The sequence below is a fragment of the Calcarisporiella thermophila genome (genome assembly GCF_041956535.1).
Source record: "Calcarisporiella thermophila strain CBS 279.70 unplaced genomic scaffold VTP21scaffold_29, whole genome shotgun sequence".
Taxonomy (NCBI): domain Eukaryota; kingdom Fungi; phylum Calcarisporiellomycota; class Calcarisporiellomycetes; order Calcarisporiellales; family Calcarisporiellaceae; genus Calcarisporiella; species Calcarisporiella thermophila.
In genome coordinates, this window is record NW_027192219.1 from 32,939 (window position 1) to 58,382 (window position 25,444).

A 25,444-nucleotide genomic window follows, 5' to 3' on the forward strand; every position below is an offset into this window, starting at 1 on the left:
AGAATTCTTTTTTTTTTTTGAGAGAAATGAAAGCCTGGTTGTGAAAGCTTGGTTTCGGGTTTGGATTTATTTGAGAATTTTGTCTAAAACATGGGATTGCTTTTTTTCTTTCTTATTTTTCTTTTTTTTTTTTACTTTTACTCTTCTTTTCTTTTATCTTCTTTTTTTTTCATTTATGCTGCGTTATCTCTTTTACTTGGATGGTTTCCAAGCTTGTTTGTCTTTTTTGGATCGTTTTCAATTTTTTATTCTTGTGTTTTTTTTATTGGGGCTGGGCGAGGCTATGTGTGTAAGAAATTTCCACTTTCTCTCATTTCTCTTCCAATTCTCGTGTTTTTTGTTTTTGCGCGCTTCTTTTTTACGTGAGGGAACCACAAGAGCGTTCCTCATATTACTTCGGAAACTGGCCATAAAAATTAAATTATTACACGAGGTACCCTAACGATCTTTGCCAGATTCGATTGTCCGACGTAAATTATCGGTACCAAATTTTTTTTTGCAATTAGTGATAAAAAAAAAGAGGCTCACACAATTATCTTCATTTGTTCCAGCTTTCAAAGCTATAGATCTAATTGAGATTTGTACTATAAGACATGGGACAGGGTACATTGGAAAGTCTGAATTCCTCCTCACACGTCCCTTTCACACGAAGGCGGCGCATACAAATTGCGTGCAATGCCTGTAGAAAGAGCAAGCAAAAGTGCACTGGGACCGAACGTATGGTCTTCTCCCCCTGGGCTTTTGGCTCTTGTGAATGAATCAGACCTTCTAATTTCCTCTTTTTTTTTAATTATAAAGACAATTCCTCGAAACCTTGCGATCGCTGTAGGTCCAAATCCATAACCTGTGTATATGAAAGAGACTCGTCGCAGGTGGCAGGCTTCGAAAATCATCTGGCACGAATCGAGTGGTCGCTCTCCACCATTCGTAATCGCTACCTGCATGCCCCACGCACTACAGATCATCCTCCTTGCTCCTCTCCCTCCACCACCTCCACCACTTCCACCACGTCACCCAATCCCTCGCTTACCTCTAGTCATTTTCCGTCTATGCAACTAAATTTCGGATCTCTCACTGTTCCCACGCACGCTAAAGTGGATTCTCGGTCTTCACCGGAGACTAGCGCGCAGCCAGGAGATCCAAGCGAAATAATAGACCAACTCATTCATGGGTTTGGCAATTTCACACTCCATGTTAACAATATTATTAACCAGCCATTCGTGATGCAGTCAGAGCCACCCCAGCCTACCTCCCAAGTTACGCAAGCCTTGTTTCCGGCCCCGGAAGTGGTCAATAGGCTGGTCAATCTCTATTTTGACTATAAGCACTCGACCTTCCCGTTTATTTACCGCAAGTCGTTCCTTGCCAAACTGAACAGCCCGACAAATCCTCCTCCCCCCGCCCTTGTTCTTGCTCTGATGGCCCACGGCTCCAAGTTTGCAAATGACATGAATCTTTGCGTAAATTCGGCCCCCGAGACGACCGGATCCCAGTTCATCGAGCAGGCCAAGCTGCTCGCATGGAGGGACATTTCACGTCCATCCGTCACCACCGTTCAAGTTCTACTATTGGTGTGCACCTTTGAGGATGGGAGCTCGCGTTTCAGTCGGGCTCCAATTGCATCTGGTAACCTGGTTTCTCCGGACACTTTAAAGTGTATAAGGATTGTCTGACTTTGTTCTGTCGAATATAGCCACTGCCGCAAGAATGTGCTATCTTCTTCGGCTCAATCGTGAGCAGACCTACTGCAAAATGTCGCTTGAGGAGCGCATTGTTTGCCGGGCCGTGTTTATCTGCACCTGGCTGCTCGATACTGCACATGGTTGCTCGGAGGCAATCGATCTTCCTTTTTCAATCCCGGAGGACACGTACGACACGAACTTCTGGTTCTCGGCGGAGGAGCTTGCTGAGATGCCCGAGCTCAAGCACCTGGAGGTGTGGGCGATCCTGCTCCGGCTTCGGCGTCAGGTTTGGCCGCGAAAGTCAATCAAGGACAGCGGATTGCCCCCACTCACACACCAACAGCTAGAGTCCATGCTGCTGCAGCTGGCAAACATCCATAAAAATCTACCGCCTCATCTGCGGATCACCCCCATCCGACCCCAGGATGTGCACTCATGCCTTGCGATGCCCCCCAATCTTTCACCCTTCTCTGCCATAGCCCACTTGCTCGTCAATTTGGTCAAGCTTGAGCTGTGCTACTTTAGTGGAGGCTCCAACGCCCCCTCTCCCTCTAACTCATCACCATCTCGTATGCCTTCCCCGTCACTCTACCACGAAACCCTTAACGATGCCGCGTGCAACATCACCTATATTGCGACCTTCATGAACGACCGCACCTACTTTAGCTTCACCTTTAACCTACTGCTGACCATCGTGCTGTCCGCTGCACGCATTCATCTCAACTCCACTCTCTCCCGGGACCCTGATACCGCACAGCTCGGCTTTCTATGGCTTTCGCGTAATCTGAACGCCCTGCTCGGCTTTCTTAACGTAATGCCCACCGTGGTCGGGCGAGAGCAAGCCTGGAACACCATGGAGGATGTTCTACGAGTATATAGCCTGGCGTGCTCGTGGATGGCACAGCCCCCGGGGACAAATAACCCGCTCATCAAGCATCCCGTTCCAGCGGTGCGATGTCATCCACTGTCGAACCTACCGTTGATGCCGTCGACCCCCTTCTTTTTGAATTTGCAGCAGCAGCAACAACAAATGACCATGCCGACCTTTTTCACTGACCCATCTTACTTTCCTGAGGTGACGGTAGCGAGTGCGGCCACGACCACCCCGGGCATTAATTGCAACGTGGCGAGCATGGATACGCTCTGTGAGAGCGTGGTAAGTCCGGAGACTGAGAGAGGAGAAATGGCCAATTACTACCCTGAGCAAAACCCGCTCCCCACGACGTTCGATATGAACTCGATGTTTCCCCCCTAAGTGATCTCGGACGGCTCTGCTCTTCGCTTGCAACAACTTCCCCAGCCCTCCCCGCTTCCCCAGATCCCCTTGATGGGAACGGATCACTTGCGCATCCCTTCCTTTGAGAGAGGGCTGAAAAAATAGGAGCCCAGATGCGCAGCTCTGTTAAGGCAGGTCGGCCACTCGAAAGCCCGGGGAGTTGATGTGACCGGAGTAGACCATTTAAAAGAAACACCTGGAGATATATATACATCCATATTTATACAATTCTCTCTGCACAAATTGTCATTTAACGCTTAGTAATACTAGGGTTTGAATCCAATTCTCAGACCCCCCCTCTTTTTTTTCTTTATTATTTGCACACCATTTTAATCGTAATCTTTGTAAATATAGTAGACCACTTCTAATACAATGGATTTTGTTTGTTTTCTTCTTGATCTAATGTGGGTCCATGATGATGACCCGTATCACCTAATTCCATGCATCGGTTGGGCGCCATGGTAGATCGCCCCCCTCTTTGATCGTGTGGAGCTTCATTACCTCCAGTTTTTGGCTTGATTACGAGAGCTATATACGTATTGGTATATAGCTTAACGTCCATTCTGACATACAGTGCTTGACTCGATGAAATTTGCAGCCAAACCGGTGTGATTTCTACACCAAGAAGATGCAATTTAAAAGCTAGGAAAGCCGCCCCTTGCGAACCGGTTTAACCTCTGGTTGAAATGCGGAGGAAAACTCGCTTCGACACGGTGGGCAGGCCCACTCTAACCTTATCCCTTAACATTTATATACTAGCACTTACTGTCTTTCATAACTCCACTTTTCCGTCTATTAAACCTAATAGTGCAACCTGAGCGCGGTAGAGAAGCCAAGTGGTCCCCATACCAGACAGTGTAGGCTCTCCTTTCTTTTGCTCCTTGTTAACTTGATTATATTCCTCGAGCAGAGATAAATTTACATTTGCATTTCGCTAATACACCGTGCCTATCGCCTCGTGGCTTCTTGTAGTTAGCTTTGTGGCCTTTTTTCGGTGAACCGCAATGACCATCCGAGCGAGTATCCTCGATTTCTCATCTCTTTCTCCTACAACCGGGACGGCATTAGGAATGCGGGAGCCGGACGATCCCTGGAAACGGCAGAGTCTCTTTGGCGATATCGGTGCAATGCTCGACTTAAATTTCCCTGTACTGCAGGAGGACAAGTTAGCGAAAGAATGCGAGAAGGAGATAGACATTCCCGATGAACTTTCGAGTGTTCACTATTTGGCGCCGCGTCCGCTCTGCGCACCGTTATGGAACCGAATGCAGCGTGCAATGGTGATAAACCTTCGAGAGCTGTGGAAGGAGAAGAGACGCGGGAAAGAAGCTAGTGAGGAAGAGGTGACAGAGAGGAAGAGCCGGGAAGAGGGATGGTTCATGATCCCGCCCGTCCTCAACTTGAATTTGAACTTTCAGGTCAGTTTGCGCGAGGATCTGGTGGAGCCTCTGCGGCAGCGCGGCATCCCGAAACTTTTCCGCAGTCTAAGTCTCGAATCGCGGAAGCGGGCCACCATCGATGCTAGGTCCACCCCTGACGCAGTAGAGCCTTCCGTCCCACCTGAAGACAACGTCATTCGAATAGATCGATATTCTCACAATGAGAAGCCCGAAGTCCCGAGGTCCACAGCCTCATCGGGCCCAGATCGTGGTAGACTTGACCACAACCGGGCCGATATTCATTGGCGCGAACACCTTCTGGAACAATCTCTTCAACTCTATCTTGGCCTTTCCGAAAAAAATAACGACTCGAGGCCGGCTCGTCTCCCGGGTGCCAAGAGGAAAAAATCAAAGCTCAAGCGGGGCCGAAACGTCAGTCAGGATAGCGCGGTGGTCATTTCGGAACCCACCGAACAGTGTGCGGTGAAGCCAATTGTAAAACAGTGTGACCTCATGAAGACAATGGAAGAGGGGTTTGTCGATTTTCCGTCCACTTCATCGCATAACTCGAGTGAGAGCACGCTCGAGGACGGCCCCTTTGTCCTCGACACCGCGCCGCCGATGGATGTCAAAGCGGCCACCCCATTATCGGCCGTGGAGCTCCAATTAGACCAACTGGGATCTCTACGTCTCACCTGGTGCTCATCCAACCTGACGGACAAGAGCGAAGTATGTGAATGGTGTGGAGATGACCAAGAGAACGAGCTAACACGATCTTCCTCATCCCTATCGACCCTCAGCACTTGTTCCATGTGTCAACAAAATGTCACTGACAAAGAACTGTTTCATCCCTGGTCCTTTCAAGCAAGCTCCGTACCATCCTAACTTGGATGTGGCAAGCTCTGCATCCTTCTCCGACAATCGTTTGCATTGAAATTGTTCACTTCTTCTCCCTTTGTCTGATCATTCGCCTTGTCTCTTCCTACACTATGACGCCACACCCTGTATAACGAAAATGACACGCTGCCAATATCACATCTCATTACTCACTTCTTGAATTTGTACAATTGCTAGGGAAACTCTTTTGTTCTATTTTTTTTTTTCTTATAAATTTAATATATTTATCTATCTCTAATCTCTCCATAATAAGTATTCTCCGCCTGAATTGCTCTTCACCTATTCATAAAACCCCCTTTCCTCGGTACCCATCGGGTGGCAAATTGGAAACACAGTCACAACGAAACCATAGCAGTAATAAAATTAGCTTTAATGAATATCCGTTCCACAGATATATCTCTTGTGAATAAAGCTTGGAATAATAGCCTTTTGTGTGCTCCAAATAGAAGCGACCCGGTTGATATGTGCTGATAAGAGGTGTTTCCTATATGGGATCAACCAACCAACAGGGATCGTATGGGATGACCATTTATAGATTACGAAATAAAAAAAACAACTACGTAATATGAAGTAGCCAGGAAAGATGATTAGTTTTCAAACCAATGATACATTTGAGGTCGTCTGTGTAGAGCCCAAAATTTCTTTAAAAGTTGGAATATATTTTTATTACGTTGCATTTCTTTTTTGTATGTAAAGAACAGTCATTGGAAAAATAAAGAGAAAGTTTATCATCGAAAATAGAATCTTCCAGAGAGTCTATTTTACAGAGCAAGTGAAAGATCAGTTTGATTCAATACGTTTTTTCGTAGGTTTTGGTGCTTTATGCTTCAAGTCTTGGAATTCATGGCATTTCCACCCATCATAAGGTCCATAGTCGCAGTAGTTGGTCTCACCGCATGTACCTTGGCCTTTTATAGCCCAGATGAAATCATTTGTGTTAACAAAGCGATTTCTACTCAAAAGCAGATAATATTAGGCATTCTTACATTCTGTCCAGATAACGCCCTTGTAGCAGACACACCGAGCAGCCTCAATGGTGGAGGCAGCACTGATAATGACAGCGGCAATGAGAAAAAGTAGAGAAATGGCTTTCATCTTCTTGCGTAATCTAGGGGACAGATGGGGTGGAAGAAAAGGAGACGGAGTGGAGAGAAAAAGGTAAACAACAGACATGCTTCACCGGTAGAGAGGCCTCAGGTTTTATACCAGCGACAATACCAGCAGAGTTTGTTGGAGAGGCACCGGATTCATTCTTGCTCTCTCCAAAAAGTTTGACCCCGCGGTAGAAACAAAGTTCCCAAGAAAGAAGACTCATAGCTAAAAGAAGAGCCAATGTAAACGGCCTTCCCAGACACTTGTGTATCAAGGAGAAAAGGTAGAACTTTCTCTCTCAAATATCAGCCCTCAATCTTGGAACAAACTCTTTAGATTGAAAAAAAAGCCAGAACTTGCACCAGTGCATCTCCGCAGCCCCCCCCTCCCACTCGAGACCCAACGAGGAGCGTTCAATTAGGTAAAAATTGCTTTGATCAGCCCATTCGGTTGTCGGTGTTCCATATAAGTTTTGGCAGGGCTGTTTCGCTGGGAGAGATACAGGGGGAACCATCGTACCATAAGTAGGGGAGAGAATACAAGCTATAGATTTTTCTCAAAGCTGTTTCACAAATCGCGAATTCGAAACTAAAGGTTGACTACACAAGGACGAGTTCTAGAGGGGAACCCTCCCAACCTAGCCCATTCACTCGGCCACACCTATTCCACAAGTGAATATATCACTACATCCAGGGGCTAAGACGGTTAACCTCTGCGCTACCAACCCTATCTCACCATAGCTTGGCGAATAGCCAGTCGGACGACCTACGCAAGCGTGCACCGCTTTGAGAAAGAGCTTAATGCTCCTTTAATTAACCCTATAGTTTAAGTCGGATTAGGTTTGGGCCTTCCTATAATGTGATAGCCTTTGTGATAGGATTTGTTTGGTGCACACCGGAGTCAAGGCTATTTCGATGGTCAGAGTCACGGCTTACCATTCGTTACTCAAAACTCTCTGAGTGTTCTGCTTCAAGCTCTCTTGGAGAACACAACCTCTTTGGGTGAGAAAATTTAAACTTGGTGGGGGAGCGCAGATAGACTATTGTACAAAAGCCTTAAGCAGACAACTGATATCCGCTTTATAAGGGAAAACCCTCGGTTAATTGTTTTATATAGCTTGCTTCGCGTCAGCCTGCGTGCGTTTCTAACGCGGGCCAGACACCTATAGATACCTATAGGCATGGGGAAGGGAGATGGTGTACAGAGTATTCGGAAGCATGCAACGCAAGCTGGGATTTTACGATTGAAAGGATGGTTGGTTGTTGATGGTTGTTCCTATGATCGTGTGCCATGTTCTTTCGGTGAAGGAGAGTGGCGTGAATCTTCAATAGAATGACCATTGTGTTCTTGATATTCAATTATAGTGATGCTGGATATGACTTGGTTTGCGAATGAACTAAACAATCAATACTGCATTTTGACACTATTAAAGGTTGTCAACTGTTCACTCAGGCGGAGAATAATTCTAAATTTCTAAAGTGTCCCCCCCCCCTCTTCCTTCTAAGCTCGCGAGTATTAAGGAAAAAGTCCTGTGGATTTGACCCCAGCCTTTGTATTTCCATAAAAAGCTGCTACAATAGATATCTAGGGTTTTTCATTAAAATCGAGTTAGAATATGGAACAAATTAATGGAGCCAGTAACCGAGTATGAATAGAGTCTGTGAGTGTTTTAAAGAGTGAGGAAATAAAATATTGAAAAGGAAAAAGAAAAAGATCACTAGAGAATTTGTATGCCATCAGTTGAAGTAAACAATAGTGAGAAATATTGCATGCACGCAATCCATCATCTCTTCCGACGTTCCCTTAAGACGCCAGGGTCAGCTTGGACAATTTGTCGCTTAAATCCACCTTCCCCTCTTTGTCGTTTCCAACCAGAGGCTTTCCAGCCTCCTCATCGTTCAGAATATCCTCCTCTTCGTCCAAGAGCAAAGAGCTTATTCTTGGCCACGCGTCGGGGCGTGTCGGGCACACCACGGACTTCAGTTTGGAGAGTATATCTGCATTGTTGTTGTTCTGGCGGTGATTTGACTGTAGGAGAGTGAGTAGATGATGGTAGAGCTCTTCGGAAGAAAGGAGCACGCGAATGGTTGAGAGTGTCTCAATATCAAACCCTAGAGAGTGCAATATGCCTGAATTAGTGTGTGGGGGGGAGGGGGTTGGAGTTGCAAAGATGTCGTGGATAACTCACCGAATTCATCGCAAATTTCGGCCTCTAGCATCACTATCTCAACAGCCAAACGCTTCTCAGGCACTTTTGCCAGTACTTCCTGTACTCCTCGCATAATCTCCTCATGCTCCACATTCAGATCTCCAAGACGCAGAGCATTAAGATATTGCGAGAATGCTTCTCCACCACCTATCGCTTGCTCGACGCGTGAAAGCACATCCATAATCTGGGCTAGTTGACGAAGCGTGTGAGCGAAATGGTCATCACGCGATGCTCGATCGAGGTGCTGAGTGGCAGCAAGAACAAGAGCAGGATCGGCCGATCTAGAAGCGATGGCAGCAATGGTGTTTGAATTTTGCACTACTGGGTCTTGGGTCGTCACTAAAGCCTTTAGGAGATCGGAAAATTCTTGGTTGGGAAAAAAAAAGAATGAAGTAAGAAAGTCTTCAATTGAATTCTCATATATGTTTACCGCAGTCGTCCGGAAGAGACTCCCTAACGGCGGTAAGCCATTCATAGAGTTTAAGTTCGGGTGTTGCGGGCGTGGTCTGCTCCATTTGTTTCGTGTTGGAGAAATAAAGAAGAGAGCTGATAAAAAAAATATCCGCTTTATACAGATCGATCGTCTTCGTACTTGTGGCGTGGAGAATGGATTCAAATTCCTCGTGTTGAATATTCGTCGAAATATCCTGCAAAATTACCTGTAATTTTATGGAATAAAACGACTAACAGGAATGCAGTTCAACCGTCAACACCATGCTGCACTCCTCACAGTTCCTTTGCGTCCCTTACCAGCAACTAGCTTCCTTCTAGTCAAGTTTCTCTTTCGAGACGCAGACTACATTATACTTGCGACCGATCTCAAAAGGCTATGGTATGAAGCTGCGGACGAGAACTCGATCGGCCAGAAAATCGATCAGTCCCAGTTAGGGACAGAGATACGCTCATTTCTATCTATTCTGAGGGAAATGCTGGAGAGACCCCAGAAAGAGGCTAGCATCAAATTTAGTGACGAAAAGGTATATTAAACAGCTTTTACGTGTTCTTGATAGTTCGAGTAAATTCTCTCCTCCTTTTATATTTCTCCATAAGCTAATTATAACCCTAACCAGATGTCATGGTCTAGTAGAGATAGTATGGGATTTTGTGTGCACCGCCGTCCATCCTGAGGGGGAGGTAACGCCCGAAGAGCTCTTCTTTTCCCATGTAACCCTTCCGTTGGCTATTTTTGCGTCCGCCGCGTACCAGCAGGTTAACATGCTTGAGGATGTAGCACACAAAAAGGACCGGGAGATAATCAAAGCCCAAAAGTTATTGAAGGAGGCAGGATACTCCGCACATGCTCTCAGTTAGTTATTTACACTTTCGTTCCTCGCGAACTATGTAGCTTATTTCTGCATCTTTGATAATTTGATCGATAGAAAGTGAGTCGAAAGACTCGAAGAGCTCTGCTGTAGAAGACAGCCTGAAGGAGGTGATTTTCTTTCTTTTTTTTTTCGCAATGAGGATGCTAACATCCTGTGTCCTAGTCTATCTCCAACTCTTCCCTCTCAAAAGTCTACGAGTTTTTCAAGCAAGACTCCATTTCATCCCTGTTACAATATGCAATGAAGGCCCAGTTTCCTGAAGGTAACGTCGGAAGATTTTGATTTGCATCCCATTGCCAATCTATAAACGTCAAATCTGATCCAGTCACCCTTTCATTACCACAGCTTCTACACCTTTTTCGTTACTGGAGCAATCCACTCAAAAATCCCTTGGAAGCTCTCCTATATCTCCTGAAAATCTCCCCACAGCAATTTCTAGTGATGAAGGTATGGATTCCACGATAAAGGCTGAAGACTTGGCTCTTCCTAGCGGAGCAAATAGTTCACCCATATATCGGGAAAAAAAACGACGGGAGCAGCAAAAGAAAGCCCTTGAGGAAGCAAAAGAGGAGCTGACGAAGAGGAAAAGGAAGAAACTGCTATGATACCACGGATAACCAATACAGATTGGTGGCGTGATATATTTGCGACAAAAATTCAATAAATCATATATATTTACATATGTATTTATGTATTTTCACTATAATGTTTGGAATACACTTTGATGCCTGCTGAAAGTGGCGGGAAAACCTCTGGGGTAAGTCAGGGAACGAGGGTCCATTTATTCAGACTACTTGGAACATTTCTTGACAAAATATAAAATGCATCTTGATATATTACAAGCGAGTGAGACATCGGGATCGAGTGAAAATAGAGTCTTCGTATACAACCCGGAATCACTAATGAATGCAGAAAAAAAAATGATATACATATATATTGTGGATATTTGTGGAAATAGGTGATGAAAAGTAAAATGGGCCCGATCAATTTGTCCTCATGAATATGAAGGCTGATGGATGGGTGGGGAGTTGACCAAAGGAGCAATCTCACTTAGGTTGAATCGACTATCAATAAGAAAGCATCAGTGTCATCGTCCCATTCCATCCAAGAGAAACTCATAATTTACCAGATCGGACACGATCCACTCATTTTTAACCATTGAACGATGCATGAATGATGGAATAGATGATTACACGGTAGCAAAAGCCCTATCTCGCCAATTGAATAGAGCTCCTGACACACTGCGCAGCCCATCTCTTTTGCCACATGCTCTTTTTTAATTTCTGCCTTGGCAAGGCTCTTGATCACTCTGTCAGAGGCAGGAAGCGGGCGAATTTCACTATGGAAAATTAAGGTCTATGTCATTACATACAAACGCTTCGCTAAGAAGAGTAGCTTTACCTAGCCTGGTCCATTGACTGATTGAGGACATCCTGCAGCTCTTCTTCACTCCATACATAATCGCCAGCCTGAGCATGAGAGTCAGCCATGTCAGAGAGTTCTGCGAGCCGCTCGTTTTCGAGAAGAGTTTGGTAAACTAGCTCAGCATTTAAATCACGCGAGCTCTGCAGCTCCAGTTGACGAATCCGCTCCTCAAGTCGATATCGTCGGTTCACTCGGGCGAATCTAAGGGAAACCATAATTAATAACCATCGATAACCTCATTTTGACGTCATTATGGGCATACGAGGCAATCATGGGTCGAATTCGCTGCATGGTATTTTCAAAGAGTTCGCTTTCGGCTTCTTCCTCGCGCTCCTCTTCCAAATAGCTGTTCCGAAGCCACTGCAATCTCTGCTCGGTCTCCATCTGCATAATGCGCAGAAGCCGCTGCGCGCTTTCTGAAATGTTCCGCGCCCACATTGTGGAAAAACCGTACTCCGATGTAGAAGCAGTATTGCTGCGAATAATGTCGCGAAGTATGTTAATAAACTGCTCGGCGGCATGCATGCCCGTGCTATTATCGCCGTTGGCTGCTTCCGATGCCAAATAGACACTTCCATCATCCTCGCTCTCCTCATTTTCCTCGTCGTTTTCAAATTCAGAGGCGGTTTCCCACTCGAACTGCTGTCTCGACCAAAATCCCTCCTCTCCCTCCCCGTTTCCCTCTCTAGGTTCATCCTCGCTTTCTTCTGCCGCTGCCTCAGCCATCCAGGAATGTACCAGTCGGAAATTGGTTTCCAAGTCACCTCTTCTGGGGTCGACCTCTCCATCCTCGCCATCACGGCGCGAATCTCCATCGGTGCTCTCTTCATCCCATGCTGGGTGGGAAATCGGTTCGGCTGTAGTATTGGAATTTTCCAGCCGATCGTAGATTTCTTTCATCTCCTGCATAGTACGACAGAAAAGGTTCCTATTTAATATGCTTGTAATAATAGTTTCAAAGTTTGATTTTACTTCAGATGAGAGCAAAGTGTGACATGCAGGACAACGCAAACGGGGTATCCTCTGGGTCCATAAGAGTCGTGAATCATGAGAAATGCTATCCATGGTATCGGAATAGGATTCGAAAAGGGAATACGTTTCACGATGAGGCTAGAGCAAAAATATATAAACAAATAAAACTTCGGTTCGCGCTCAATATATAGTTTAATCAAGTAAGTACCCTGTAAGGGAAATGTGCATGACAGGAACGACACTCAATCCAACAACGAGACTGGGGCACGAAGGTGGGGTCACAATCACCTGGAACCTCTAAGGATGTGGAAAAAGCATCCGAAAGTGACTGAGAAAGTTGTACGGGTTAGAGTATGTCTGGGTAAAGTGGGAAGAAAAAAAAGCTTATATACACACCTCTAGTTCATAATGATTATTTTGTATGTCACGCTCCGAAGCACTATAAATATGCTCGTATAAACTACTGGTGCCTTCATTTTTCCGGCCGGATAAACCATCGTCGTTGGCATCAGATATAATGGCAGACTCGGTATCATCGTGCTAAATTATGATGATTATAGCATCAACCGAATTAAATATAGGACCAGAGAAAAAAGTAACCAAAAATCACTCCTAACCTCCTCCAGAAGATCGCTCCCATAATCTCGGTAGCTGCTTAATCGTCTTTGCCAGCTCCAAATACTACGATTATCCACGTGAGAATATTCGGTACTTTCGCTAACAACACATGGGCGCGAATTTTCACTTGAGGCATCAGATTCGTTCTATATTATAAAATTATAAGACAATATATCAATATGCTTGAATTAGCCGTCATCATGAGTATATTTACTTCGCTCAAAGCAGACCGGTGTCTATAAATCATCTCGATGAAGTTATTACTCCTTGGTTCCTCATTTAAACTAAAAATCGTGTCTCTTTCGGACGCCTCCCCAAATTCACTCTCATCCGACATCAGATCCAACTACAATAGGAGAGTATTATAATCTATTATTTTCAATATTTTCACGCCACTACAAATTCTATTACTTCAACTTCGCGTCCGGTTACGCTATGCGAATCTATTGAGCTAAATATGAATCCACAGTCATTGCATAAATATTGTGAATCGGGTCTGACTCTAGTGATTGCTCGACTCAAGAAGTTTTCGTGAACCCCTGCATCATCTGTGCCAATGTTTAGCATGTAAGAGCTAGTGGCAAACTTAATTCAAATGCATTGTTATTGTGAATTTAGCAAACTCCGCGTTATGGAAAAAGCTACCCGATCTAAATTTCTCCCATTACATCTAGAGCATTGGATTCTCGAAGGGAGAGATGAAGGCTTGAATTCATCCCACTGGCTAGAATGAGTGGAGCCCGTGTCGCTATTAGTGTCGAAGATGTTCCACATACGGGGCACGCGAATGGCTTTTTTAAATTTCAATAACAATATAGGTAAGCTACAGTAGATCAGAATGGGCGACTAGATTCTAGTGGATTCGTTGGAGAAAAGTAGCTTTAATATAACGGATGTCAAAACCCAGTGGAGAATAGTTTTTTAGATACAAGAATTCGAAAAAATATTCAAAACTCGAAATGTCCATGTTACACGGTGACGTTGCCAATAATGAAATAGAATTCGCCATTCTTGACTAGCGACGAGAATAAGGTGCGGTTCAAACCGATAACAACAGCGACTTTAAACCCTCTGGTCAATGAAGGTATTTAGTGTATAAAGAATGCAAAAATATCCCTAGAAAAATCTTGCTATATCCTGTAATGTCATATATTGCCAATCCTCACTCAAAGATCATAGCGTTCATATTCTATGATAACCGGTTCTAATTACAACAAAATTGTTGGCAATTATCTGGTATGGTACATGATTACTAAGATAATATTAAACAAGGCCACAATTTCTCTAAAGCTCAATCATATAAAAAAATGAGTTTAGTATTTTGAAAAAGCATATCAAGGCAAAAAAGCGCCCAACGTGGGGGTCGAACCCACAACCTTGAGATTAAGAGTCTCACGCTCTACCGATTGAGCTAGCCGGGCTGAGGCTGACATTGAGCCGAGACAAACGTATACAACCAGTTTTGTGGCGCAGCAGTTTTTTTATTCAAGTCATTAATGTGCCCCTGGTCGAACTTCAACATACTCTCCAAAGAATGCTTGCTACTCGCTCCCTAATTCGTCTTAGTGCGCTCACTCCCGCTCTCCAACGCGCTACTCCAAGTATTCGCGTCCTGCATACAGAGGCAGAACAGAAGAAAATACAGCGCCCTCTCTCCCCATGGATGATCTACAAGCCTCAACTCACTTCAACACTATCCATCATGCATCGTGTAACTGGTGCAGCTCTCGCTACTGGTCTCTACGGGGTCGCCATCGCTTATGGTGTTGGACCCCTCGTAGGTGCTGAAATCAGCTCCGAAACCATTGTAGAAATGACATCCCAGATCCCGGCTGGCTTGAAGACTGCCGGCAAATTCGCACTGGCTTTCCCGTTTTGCTTCCATTCCCTCAATGGAATTCGGCATCTTATGTGGGATACGGGCAGGTCGCTCACTGTACCTGGAGTTTACAAGAGCGGATATATAGTCTTGGCTGGGACGGTACTCGGTACAGGTTATTTGACGTTGTTTTAAGTATTTTGAATAAAACGGAAATATTGTGTTATAAAAAAAGTCTATTGTCACGGATTATCGAATGCATTGCACTTGCTTCTTTTTATCCTGAATATGAAGACTTACCTGCCCTCTTTTCCCTCCAATTTATATGCTAAAGCGATTTTATATATGAACAATATTTGCATGCCCTTTAACATGTAATGGTATACTAGTTTTATAATTGATGCTACCATGATTCTTGAAATTGGTATAAGGCGATAAATGCCATTACAAAAATATACTCACAAAATCGTAATGTTGCTCCAATTGATAGTAAAACATGAATGGCTCTGAAGTAGTCAGCTTTATGATACCTTTCTCTTAATAGTGTGGATGTGCTAGAAAAACAGGTCTTCGGTATATTGTTTTCATATTTCTATCCCTACTATAACCTTAGCAAAACATCCTGATATAATCAAAATAGACATTGATTATGGCACGTGACTTTTTGAAATGCCAGTGTGCGATATGTAGTATTAGATTGATGGTCAGTTGATTGGAAATGTTTGAAGAGACTCGAAGTTTAAGGAGTAGTGGAAAACATTATTGAATGTAAATGAATTTTTATTTAAGAGTTCTAAAATTCCAGGTGTGAAATGCGAAACCTAGCGAGAATAAAGAGACGATTAGTACCGCTATTTATCATTCCAATGAGATGCTCGTGAAGAAAATTTCTCAGCAGTAAAAGTTTTAGGTAGCAAGCGTGTCTTTTCTTCAAGAAAAACACGACCGAACTAAGGCGTCCAAACCAAGACTAGCCTGCCAGCAAAACGTTGGCAAGGGTTCATCCCAGCCCGACGCAGGTAGTTCAGTCAAGTTTCTCTGACAAATGCCTGAATCATCCTCGAAGAAAGTGGAGACAAATAAGAAGATTAAACTTACCTTTGAAGCAAATGGAAGAAGGACCAAAGCGATGATGTCGGATAAGGAAGAGAAGAATATAAACAAAGGTTGAGAAGAGCAGAGCGATGCCTCTAGCACGCGACATATATATACGAATGTAAACAACAAACATAAGCCACATAACATTTAAAGAACGCAACTTTCAAATCAAGCACAAAAATGAAGAGGCCGACTGGGAATAGATTAACTAAATAGGAAAGAAACAGGGAACATTGTAAACGAATTACATATGAGTACAAACATGAGAAGAGAGGAGTAGTGAATGAGATGGGAGAGGTGAGATGAGAGGGTATGCCATACTGTAGAACAAATTATGCCAGGTTGAAATATAACAAAGAGAGATTAACACTTCTACTGAAAACTAATGATTTTACAATACAAATTACTAGATACCGCTTAAAACGGATTTAAATCACCCCGAACGCGCTTAAAGAGAACCTCCTCATCCATCCCTCCGCTTATCGGCACGATCTCTTGCAGCCCGAATAAGAGGCGCCAGTGAGAGTGCAGTGTCGGATTTTTTTAAGAAGGGGTGCCGGAGCAGCTCCCCGGAAGTAGGCCGCTTCTCTACATCCACCTCCAGGCTGCGACTGAGGAAGTCTCGGAAAAGAGGGGTTAATGCATCTGGATTTTGTAGCTGGGGTGTACCATTCGTGGCAATTAGATAAAGTGCTCGCAGAGGAATCTCGTTCAAATAGGGCGGCTGACCCTCGATCATTTCTATTGTCATGATCCCGAGGGACCAAACATCCACCTTAGGGCCATAGGCCTTATGCGTCACGAGTTCGGGGGCCACTATATGTACCGAAGGAAATCAGAGTTTATCTCAAATTTTCAGAAGGAGCATATAAACTTACTCCAATATGGAGTACCGACCATCGTGGTGCGTTTGCTCTGCGACTCATTCAACTGAGCACAAAATCCGAAATCAGCTATCGAGGTGTCGTAAGTTAAAACTATGTTACACAAAAGTGAACCAAAGAGGGCGAGAAACGCTTACTTAGTTTAATATCGCCGCTCATTGAGAGCAGTACATTGTCACTCTTGATGTCACGATGAATAACCCCCTTTGAATGCAAATGGCTCAGACCTTTCAAAGTCTAAGTGAAAACGAGGAGTCGCGATAGTTAACAAGCAGCAATCCACCGCCCAAATTATAGCCATTTGGTATTTACCTCACGGCATACATAAGCTATCTGTCCCTCTGTCATTATGCTGTAGGTGACCACATCCGTCAAACAACCTCCTTCCATATACTCCATTACAACCCACAAATCGCCTTTATATAAGAAGGAATCGATGTAGTTGACAACATTGGGATGTTTTGCTTCTCTCATCACCAGAATCTCGTTAATAATAAGGTCTTTCTTTGGCTGTTGCTCGAGAGTCATCTGCTTGATGGCCACTAAGACATTAGTGTCTGCTTGATATGCGGTATAGACTCCCCCTGAGGCCCTATTAAGTTTTCCGTATTATTAAGACTATATTCTTTTCAGCACGGAAGAGTTTTAAAATACCCTCTCCCAATCATCTCGAAATTGCGATACATGGTCATCGGGTTGGCTTCGGTACAAATAATTCTTAACTTTTCCATCATCTCCTGATCCCTGAATAAATCTTGCCTCCGCGATTCTCGTCGACGCAGGGTAGCTGTTTGTTTGGTTTCATCTTTATTTTCGGCACGCGGAAGATATTTATATAAATGGGGGGTCTTAAGTGGAATTGGCCCGAGCGATATATCTGGTTTTTTACCAGAGGTTTTAGGCTTGACCGAGGGCATACGAGACACTCCGTCACTCGGAGGTGCGGGAGCTATATGGACCAAATAAGTTAAGCATGGGAGGCCATAAGGTAAATCAACAGCGTATACATACAATTAGAATGGGAAGAAGGTTGTAGCGTGCTCTGTGATGGCATAAGTGGTGAAGATGATGGGGCACTCACTTCTGGCTGCGTCTCGTCTTTCACCTGTGATACAGTTGAAGAGGTTGGACGTGCATGATTAAATTTCGCCCACACTTCTTCCTCCTTCCTTTGATGAGATTCCGTGTAGAAGTTGATGATATCGAGTACAGCCTTTAGGAGGCAAAAGAAAAGCCAATAGCTTTGAATTACTAACAAAATCGTCTTAATGAATCGGAGTTTCTAGCGTGTCTACCTGTGGATGAGTTTGCTGATCTTGTTTCGTGATACCCGATGCCTGAAGAAGTAGCTGCCATTCTTTTGGGAGTCCCTAAATCAATAAGGGTCAGTATCAAGAGAATACTGTGTCAATATATATTGTGTAACCCATACAGTGAACTCTCCTGTGTCGGCATTAAATCCAACATGTATATTGTGAATAAATTTATATGGAGAAGAGATTTCAAACGCAGTTGAAGTCTTCTTTTCCTTGGATAAGAAATCTAAGTCGATAATACATATTAGTTGAAAACAGCTAAATGGAAAAGGGTCCATCACAATCCATACCCGACATGTTGCCAACCAATGAAGAGAATACTTGCTTTAAGGTACGTTTCGATTGCCGATCATTATCACTTGAATCGCTTGTGTGTGATGCTCGGGATTTAACCTGAGAATCCTCGTCTTCGTAATCCTTCTCACTCATAGCTTTAATCAGCGGCGATTTGGGTGGAGGTGAATGAGAGCGTACAGAGCGTGATTTGCTTTGTGATTTTTCCTCCGCGTCTGTTAGGGCAGGGACCGAAGTGGATCTTAATGCATCCAGCGAGGCAAATCTCGTGAGGGGCGCACGAGTGCGCGTGGGCTTTGTAGATGGAGTATTACCGATAGGAGCGGGACCGACGGAGGAGTTGGAGCTATCTTCGGCACTAGTAATATTTTGGACGCGATGGTGATCGGGATTTCGACGAGTCCAGTTGCCCAACGCGCTTAAGGAAGAGGTCTTAAACAGGAATGACTTGACAGGTGAGGTCGGGGGCGTCACTGATTCTCGGACATCCGCAGAGTTACTGTCGGGATTCTCTCTTGGTGGAAAATGAGATGGGCGTAGGGGGCTTCTGGGGGGCAATGCAGGTGCACTCATGACTGAAACCTCTTAAATGAGCAGTAATGAAACTCGAGTACAAGAAGGTAAAATGAAGTAGAATGCTAAAAATGTGAAAAAAGAGAGGAGTGAAGAAGAAAAAAATACAGACAATTAAAGCAGAAGTCAAAAACTTCCACTTTCTGCTTGGGAAATAGCACGTTAGCCAATGCGTCTCCGACGGGAGCTTTAGATAATGAAAAAGTAGAATATAAAAAGAGAATATGAAATTTTAAATGGAAAACGGAAAATAAAATAATAGGCGCAGCGAGGATAGGTTTTTCATTTTGTGAGATATAAAAAAATGAGGTCTATGTGGGCCTTATGTAAAAATGTGTAGTTGTAAAACCTAGGAGGTGTAGGACCATGAGAAAACTTGACTCAAAACGTGTGTAATAGTCTGGCACGTAAAGAGGGAGGTAAGATAGAGTTTTCCATTAGATCGCTACTTGACAACTCTCCTTCCCTCATGCCGTGGTGGCTTGTGAAGCCATGCAGAAATAAGTTAAATTGCTCAGATAAAATGATTTCGCATAAGTGTATTAGTTGGAGTTTTGCCACCTCTCCACCTGCGTCAAATTCCACAGAAGGATGGAGAGCAATAGTAACCGGTCTCGCATTTTGATCAACGATTCCGAACTTATACCTCTGATAGGCGAGCTTGCCACCATTTACCGAACACGAGTTCGGCCTCTTGAGGAACATTATAATTTTGCAGGGTTTCATTCACCCCCTCTATATGATGCCGATCTTGCTGCGAAGCCAATGGTGTTGCTGCTGGGCCAATACTCCACAGGAAAAACGACGTTCATTAGGAGACTGCTTGGACAGGCTTATCTTGGGGATCATATTGGGGTGGAACCAACGGTAGGTTTAAGGCACCAAGCAGGAGTGACGATGCCCTCCTCATCCGATAATGTTTTCCATCTATTGTAGACCGATAAATTCGTAGCGGTTATGCATGGAAGCGAAGAAAGGGTGAGGATGAACTAGCTAATCTACAGAAGAAGAGATGATATTCAAATCATATCAAATCAGATTATACCCGGAAACGCTGCAGCCGTTGATACCGAGCTACCTTTTAGAGCCCTAAACCGATTTGGTCAGCAGTTCCTTTCGCGTTTTCAAGTTTCCCAGTCGCCCGTACAGGCGTTGCAGAACTTCACCCTCATCGATTCGCCTGGTATTCTTGCTGGCGACAAACAGATCAATGTAAAGCCTCTTTCATATAGAATCTTGTTATCGGACGCTTATCCTAGCTTACTCATCGTTAGCGTGGCTATGACTTTCACGCCGCTATCGAGTGGTTTGTCGACCGCTCGGACCTTATTCTACTCTTTTTCGACGGATATAAGCTGGATGTTAGCAATGAGTTCAAGCAGGCAATATTGGGGCTTCGCGGTTATGAAGAAAAGGTACGCGTTATCCTGAACAAGTGCGATCTAGTTCCGCAGCAACAGTTGATGCGAATGTAAGAGGAAGGAAGAGAAATTCGGTCCTAGAAACCATCTAGCTTCTATAGGCTTATTATTATACTTGCATGTACATCTTTAGTTACGGAGCATTGATGTGGTCTTTGGGGAAGGTGGTTCAGACTCCAGAAGTGATGCGCGTGTATCTTGTTTCATTTTGGGCAGAAAAACCGCCGCACTGCTATGAAGAAGCAAGAGAGCTTTTGGACAAAGAGCAGGTCGACCTCCTACAGGATTTAAAGGACTTACCAAGGTAGTTTAGCTCTTTATTTTTTTTTTTTACAAATAACCTCGAAGAGGTTCTGAAGCTAACCCAAGCCCACGCGTGGTTTAGAAATGCCCTCGTCAGAAAAATTAGTGATATCGTGAAACGTGCTCGAATAGCCAAGGTCCATGCCCATATCATTGGCCACCTGAAAAAGGAAATGCCTACAATGTTCGGCAAGAAATCCAAGCAAGCAGAACTTATCGCCAAGCTTGATCAGGTGTTCGTTAAGGTACAGCAGAAGCATTCATTGGCGCCAGGCGACTTTCCTAATGTCGAGCGATACAAGCAGAATTTGCGCAGCTATGATCTCCATAAATTCAACTCTCTAAAACCCTCCCTAATTGAGCGGGTGGATGAAGCATTAAATACAGATATTCCCCGGCTTTTAAGGCGGCTTCCCCACTCGGAGGCGGAAGAGAGACAGATGTTGGGCCAAGCCGGATCTCCCGCAATTGACCCGGCCCCCCCTCCGCCAGGTTACTCCCAGCAGTAGCCAAAAGTAATTACCCCAAAAGATATATCCTACAGATCAATAAATAGATATATCTATTGATCTCTATATCTGTTTATTCTAAGACTCTCACTGCACAAAACTTGTTTTGAAGTAATGCTCGTATAGAAGATAAAAATTAAACAGGACCCAACTTTCAAATATACAGCATTCTCTGCTCTTTCTTGATAAATAAACACAGGATGATACCAATATCTCTCAATCTAATCCTATAGCTTTCATGGCCTTCCGTAGAGTCCGACTTGCTACTTCGGAAGCCTTTTCCGCTCCCTCCTTCAAGACCTGATCAACATATGCTTTCTCGCCGTTCAACCGGTGAATATTCTCGCGTATGGGCCCGATTTTCTCTTCTATTACTATCGTCAGTGCTTCCTTAAAGTCTGCATGGGAGCTGTCCGCGTGCTCCCGACATACCTCTTCCACCCCACATCCGCGCATGGCAGCATAGATGGTGACTAGATTGGAAACTGCAGGCCGCTCGGTTGGGTCATAAGTAATTCCTCGAGTTGAATCCGTTGTAGCACGCCTTATTTTTTGGCCAATTTGCTCCTTGGTATCAGTAAGATTGATTCGACTCGCGTCAACTGGATCTGATTTCGACATCTTCGCAGCTGGGTTTCGGAGCGATTTAATTCGCTTTGTATTGGCTATCCACGTGAATCACTCAATTCAAAGGGGCTATGAATTTGAAGGAAGGCGCTAATAACTTACATATCATTACTGAGGGGAGTGAAAATATGTCCTTGCCTGTGGTTCTGTTGAACATGTCTGCAATATCGCGAGTAAGTTCGAGGTGCTGGATTTGGTCCTCTCCAACAGGTACGTGAGTTGTGCTTAGATAAAGGGTAGGTTGATTAGTAAAGCGCTCATACATTAGAGAAAGAGCGAAAAGCTACAGCTTACTTGTACAACAAGATATCGGCAGCTTGCAAAACGGGATAAGCAAAAAGTCCTAGACACATTCCAGGGTCCGAGATACCTGCGTCTTCACTGCGCTCTTTGAGCATTTTTGCTTTGGACTGTATAGAATTCACGATAGAGAATTAGTGTGCAGAATTCAAATGAGAACATTATCCACACACCTTCCATTGCGTCATTCTATTCAACCATCCCACTGGCGTGATACAATTTAATATCCAAGCCAACTGAGCATGTTCTAGGATTCTCGATTGTTCGAAGATTATACATCTCTCCGGTTTGAGCCCTACTGCCAGCAGTGCAATGGCTACTTCACGTCTTTTCTTCCTTAATTCGCTAGGATTTTGAGGGACAGTGATGGAGTGTGCATCGGCAATCATCGTGTAGATTCGTGTAGAGCTAGGTTCTGAGAATTGCAAATTGACCCACGATGAGAGGGCACCCAGATAATTACCTAGGTGAGGAGTGCCAGTTGCTTGTATTCCGGAAAGGACGATACGAGAAGCGTCATTATTGGAGGTGGAGGTGTAAAAGCGCCGTGGATAATTGAAAAGAAGGCGGTTGGTTTGCGGGAATCTTGGTGGCATATTCGTTCTATAAGTTTAAATTTCGACTCAACGAGGACCAATTTTATTTACGCGATATCAAGCCATAGAACTCGCAGTCACAGTGGCAAAAAGAATTTGACTCGTCCGAATCCTGCTGAGGCCGGCAGCGCAGGAAGATTCAACCTACGTGCTAATAAGCTATTTGCAAGTTGGATGTGAGTCGCTACTTTCTCGGAGGGATGGGCATACTCATGGAGATCTGGTTTTCAGGCTTTGACAGGTACCCAAGCCTTATCCGAATGGAGGCTGCCTCCATGAATAGGCCGCCGTGATTCTCCCGAAAAAAAAAATTCATGGGGCAAAGTAAGAGATAAACCCTATTAAGCTTTCTTCATCTTTCTATTTCTTTCCAGCTCCTCACCCTTTTCCGTCAAGGTTGAGATATCTCTTTTCTGCGGCCTCCTCGGCTCTGATTTTGGAGAGCTTCAGTCGAGAGCGAGCTTTTCTTGGTATGATGATCGAGCTGGAAACTGGTTGGGAATCTTCACCATCTTTATGAGATTTAAGGTGCAATTAGTCCCTACTTACAATATTTTTATGTCTTCTGCGCTTTTTTCTAACGTCATAGACTTGAGATCATTGAATAATCTGGGACTAACCAACGCTTACACTCTAATCTAAATTGTTGTACTCAAGCTTCGGCCATGTTTCTGACGGATTAGTAAAGTATAAAAAAAAGCAATATCAACCGAATATGGACTTGTCTATGCTTTATTCTTTTACGTTCCACTCTATTTTTTTTTTTTCACGCAACGATTAGAATAAAGTTGTTTTATTTATCTTTTTTTTTATCTACATTTTTTCACACAGCTTCGCATAAACATTTGTATTTAATATAAATAAAACCGAGTCGTTCCTGTATTCATCACTCTCTTCACCCAATCAACCCTCATTCCAAAATCAATTTCCTTCGTGATTTAACTCATTATCCTTACCGATTTCGCCCCGCACTCATTTGCTAGAGCAATGACTATCATGTCGAAATTCACAGACATCGGAAGTGCGAACCGCGATGTTAATCCGTCCCATCCGGTCTGTGACAAATGTGGTCGCCGTCACCCTACCTATGCTGCGTGTTCTGACTAAACCTATTTCACCTCATATGGATGCATTTTCTTTAAACGGGCATTCTCGTCCTCCCCCTCATCATTGTCATATATCATATCTTACTGTATTCCTCTTGATATAAACATTTCCCTGTAATTTTTCTTTATATATCATCAGTCAATTGTATTTTTCTTTTTTCTTTACTTTAAAGAGCGAAGAAAAACCACGGAACACCGCCTTTATCTATAATGCCACTGCTCGGAGAGTTGCTCGGATTCCTTCGAATTGCCATAAACAATCACCTTCATTGGACAATTTATAGTGTACATGTGATATCTTTTTCTAATCTCATAATAAACATCAATACATTGGGATTAGATGCGTACTTTATCTGATCGCTTATCTAATATCCTATGTTCAGGCCAATGAGTATTGCAGATAAAACCAGGGTCTATGCCAAGAGAAAGGCTAGATCAATTGTTCTGCTTGCTTTTTAACAAGGAATAAGAATAAGGCACACATTTTTTCACGCAAATTTTTCCCTGTCTCATTAGAATGCACTGAAAAGTTAGCATAGGGACTTAGGAGATCAGTTGTACCGTCTGATTATCTATTAACTTCACCCTTCCAAATGAAGAAGAAATACGTTTCGTCGGAGAGTAGGGTCGCGTTATTATTACGATTATGTAGGTCGTGGTTAGGGTAGAAGGTCCGAAGCATGTTTTCTGATTACAAAACTTGTAATGTTTAATACAAAAGTAAAGAGCTGAAAAATAAGGCTGCCCACTACTCCAAGATTGTCAGATTTATAGCCAATTCATTCTTTTTTTCGCCTCGTGAAAAAACTAGAGCCTTAGATTTCTTTTCTGACGCGAAATAGATCTACAAGCTTTTTTTTTCTCTCCCTTGGGATGTATTTTTTACATCCACTTGATGATTTTTATCTGCAGGGAATAGAAGGGTAGACTTCTACGTCAAAATCACTCAGGTACTGCCCCTGGCCTCCCATTTTTGTAATCGGATTTCTCCTAAGGATTTTTGCTACCTATTTTTGTAGCCGCTTGATATTACTTGCTTGTTGCTATACTATTAATAGCGGTTGAGTCCTGAGAAAAACCCGGCAAACTCTCATGGACGGGTGTCGCCTACGGGAATCGAACCCGCTACCTAGTGATTTGGCTCCGGGGTCCCAAACCACTATGCCAACAAAGGGCGACGATAGACCTACAACTTTTTTTTTCCCTCTCAGGACGCGGGATAGACCTACAACCCCAAAGTTTTTTTTTTGATCAATGCCGAGTCTTTATTGTATAGGAAGACTCTAAAATACAATTGTTACATTCTCATAAGCAATAAAGTGAAAGGGAAGCCAAAGTTAAAGCTTTGTGTGATATCGTAGATCGAAATGATATGTTGGTCATATCGACTTTTAGCTCAAATAGGTAAGGGAATGGTGAAACTCAACTAACTGTGGATATCAAAGGATAGCAGGAGAAGTGGGGTGGGTAGTAAACAAATGGAAGCAGAGGATAGGAAGGGGATAAGGTAGGGATTACTGCGTTATCCCAGTATCAGTGCCGCTCCGATCGCTCCTTCTCTAACCGCACCCAGCTTGCACCACCTTCTTCGAAACTGTTCGATTTGCCGGTTTTTTCGTGCTCGGATTAGTTCGGCTCCTATCACTTCCTCAATATCTAGTTTGGCCCGGCTGATGATTATTTCGGGTGAGGCTCGGGTGCTTTCGAAATGGAAGGCGATCCG

At 43.9% G+C, this 25,444-nt stretch overlaps 10 protein-coding genes and 1 non-coding gene across 11 annotated transcripts; 5 read left to right on the top strand and 6 right to left on the bottom strand.

The window, feature by feature from the left end:
* Positions 1 to 593: 593 nt before the first annotated feature.
* On the top strand, positions 594 to 2,937 carry VTP21DRAFT_6752 (uncharacterized protein; the record flags this gene model as incomplete). Its single annotated transcript, XM_069397417.1, has 3 exons — positions 594 to 717; positions 799 to 1,626; positions 1,694 to 2,937. 3 exons carry the CDS (start codon positions 594 to 596, stop codon positions 2,935 to 2,937), a joined length of 2,196 nt encoding a protein of 731 aa, XP_069246568.1.
* A 1,025-nt stretch (positions 2,938 to 3,962) lies between these two features.
* Positions 3,963 to 5,222, top strand: VTP21DRAFT_6753 (uncharacterized protein; the record flags this gene model as incomplete). Its single annotated transcript, XM_069397418.1, has 1 exon — positions 3,963 to 5,222. The coding sequence occupies one exon, from the start codon at positions 3,963 to 3,965 to the stop codon at positions 5,220 to 5,222; it is 1,260 nt and encodes a 419-aa protein (XP_069246569.1).
* A 792-nt stretch (positions 5,223 to 6,014) lies between these two features.
* On the bottom strand, positions 6,015 to 6,549 carry VTP21DRAFT_6754 (uncharacterized protein; the record flags this gene model as incomplete). Its single annotated transcript, XM_069397419.1, has 3 exons — positions 6,015 to 6,142; positions 6,221 to 6,342; positions 6,410 to 6,549. 3 exons carry the CDS (start codon positions 6,547 to 6,549, stop codon positions 6,015 to 6,017), a joined length of 390 nt encoding a protein of 129 aa, XP_069246570.1.
* A 1,580-nt stretch (positions 6,550 to 8,129) lies between these two features.
* VTP21DRAFT_6755 (uncharacterized protein) lies at positions 8,130 to 9,050 on the bottom strand (the record flags this gene model as incomplete). Its single annotated transcript, XM_069397420.1, has 3 exons — positions 8,130 to 8,437; positions 8,515 to 8,901; positions 8,966 to 9,050. The coding sequence occupies 3 exons, from the start codon at positions 9,048 to 9,050 to the stop codon at positions 8,130 to 8,132; spliced, it is 780 nt and encodes a 259-aa protein (XP_069246571.1).
* Positions 9,051 to 9,227: 177 nt separating this feature from the next.
* Positions 9,228 to 10,465, top strand: VTP21DRAFT_6756 (uncharacterized protein; the record flags this gene model as incomplete). Its single annotated transcript, XM_069397421.1, has 5 exons — positions 9,228 to 9,512; positions 9,586 to 9,841; positions 9,915 to 9,967; positions 10,023 to 10,122; positions 10,206 to 10,465. 5 exons carry the CDS (start codon positions 9,228 to 9,230, stop codon positions 10,463 to 10,465), a joined length of 954 nt encoding a protein of 317 aa, XP_069246572.1.
* Positions 10,466 to 10,854: 389 nt separating this feature from the next.
* Positions 10,855 to 13,649, bottom strand: VTP21DRAFT_6757 (uncharacterized protein; the record flags this gene model as incomplete). Its single annotated transcript, XM_069397422.1, has 11 exons — positions 10,855 to 10,924; positions 10,987 to 11,199; positions 11,262 to 11,486; positions 11,548 to 12,188; positions 12,258 to 12,395; positions 12,466 to 12,585; positions 12,654 to 12,797; positions 12,875 to 13,021; positions 13,090 to 13,221; positions 13,287 to 13,460; positions 13,521 to 13,649. 11 exons carry the CDS (start codon positions 13,647 to 13,649, stop codon positions 10,855 to 10,857), a joined length of 2,133 nt encoding a protein of 710 aa, XP_069246573.1.
* Positions 13,650 to 14,223: 574 nt separating this feature from the next.
* On the bottom strand, positions 14,224 to 14,296 carry VTP21DRAFT_t314. The gene has a single exon. It is a non-coding gene; the product is annotated as a tRNA-Lys (tRNA).
* A 113-nt stretch (positions 14,297 to 14,409) lies between these two features.
* Positions 14,410 to 14,889, top strand: VTP21DRAFT_6758 (uncharacterized protein; the record flags this gene model as incomplete). The annotated part of the gene is made up of 1 exon (XM_069397423.1): positions 14,410 to 14,889. The coding sequence occupies one exon, from the start codon at positions 14,410 to 14,412 to the stop codon at positions 14,887 to 14,889; it is 480 nt and encodes a 159-aa protein (XP_069246574.1).
* Positions 14,890 to 16,255: 1,366 nt separating this feature from the next.
* Positions 16,256 to 18,859, bottom strand: VTP21DRAFT_6759 (uncharacterized protein; the record flags this gene model as incomplete). The annotated part of the gene is made up of 9 exons (XM_069397424.1): positions 16,256 to 16,608; positions 16,671 to 16,745; positions 16,814 to 16,913; positions 16,989 to 17,268; positions 17,331 to 17,625; positions 17,688 to 17,889; positions 17,972 to 18,046; positions 18,103 to 18,218; positions 18,283 to 18,859. 9 exons carry the CDS (start codon positions 18,857 to 18,859, stop codon positions 16,256 to 16,258), a joined length of 2,073 nt encoding a protein of 690 aa, XP_069246575.1.
* Positions 18,860 to 19,450: 591 nt separating this feature from the next.
* Positions 19,451 to 21,092, top strand: VTP21DRAFT_6760 (uncharacterized protein; the record flags this gene model as incomplete). Its single annotated transcript, XM_069397426.1, has 6 exons — positions 19,451 to 19,726; positions 19,796 to 19,837; positions 19,898 to 20,071; positions 20,134 to 20,330; positions 20,414 to 20,584; positions 20,666 to 21,092. 6 exons carry the CDS (start codon positions 19,451 to 19,453, stop codon positions 21,090 to 21,092), a joined length of 1,287 nt encoding a protein of 428 aa, XP_069246576.1.
* Positions 21,093 to 21,308: 216 nt separating this feature from the next.
* On the bottom strand, positions 21,309 to 22,615 carry VTP21DRAFT_6761 (uncharacterized protein; the record flags this gene model as incomplete). Its single annotated transcript, XM_069397427.1, has 4 exons — positions 21,309 to 21,757; positions 21,822 to 21,943; positions 22,014 to 22,129; positions 22,193 to 22,615. 4 exons carry the CDS (start codon positions 22,613 to 22,615, stop codon positions 21,309 to 21,311), a joined length of 1,110 nt encoding a protein of 369 aa, XP_069246577.1.
* Positions 22,616 to 25,444: the final 2,829 nt, after the last annotated feature.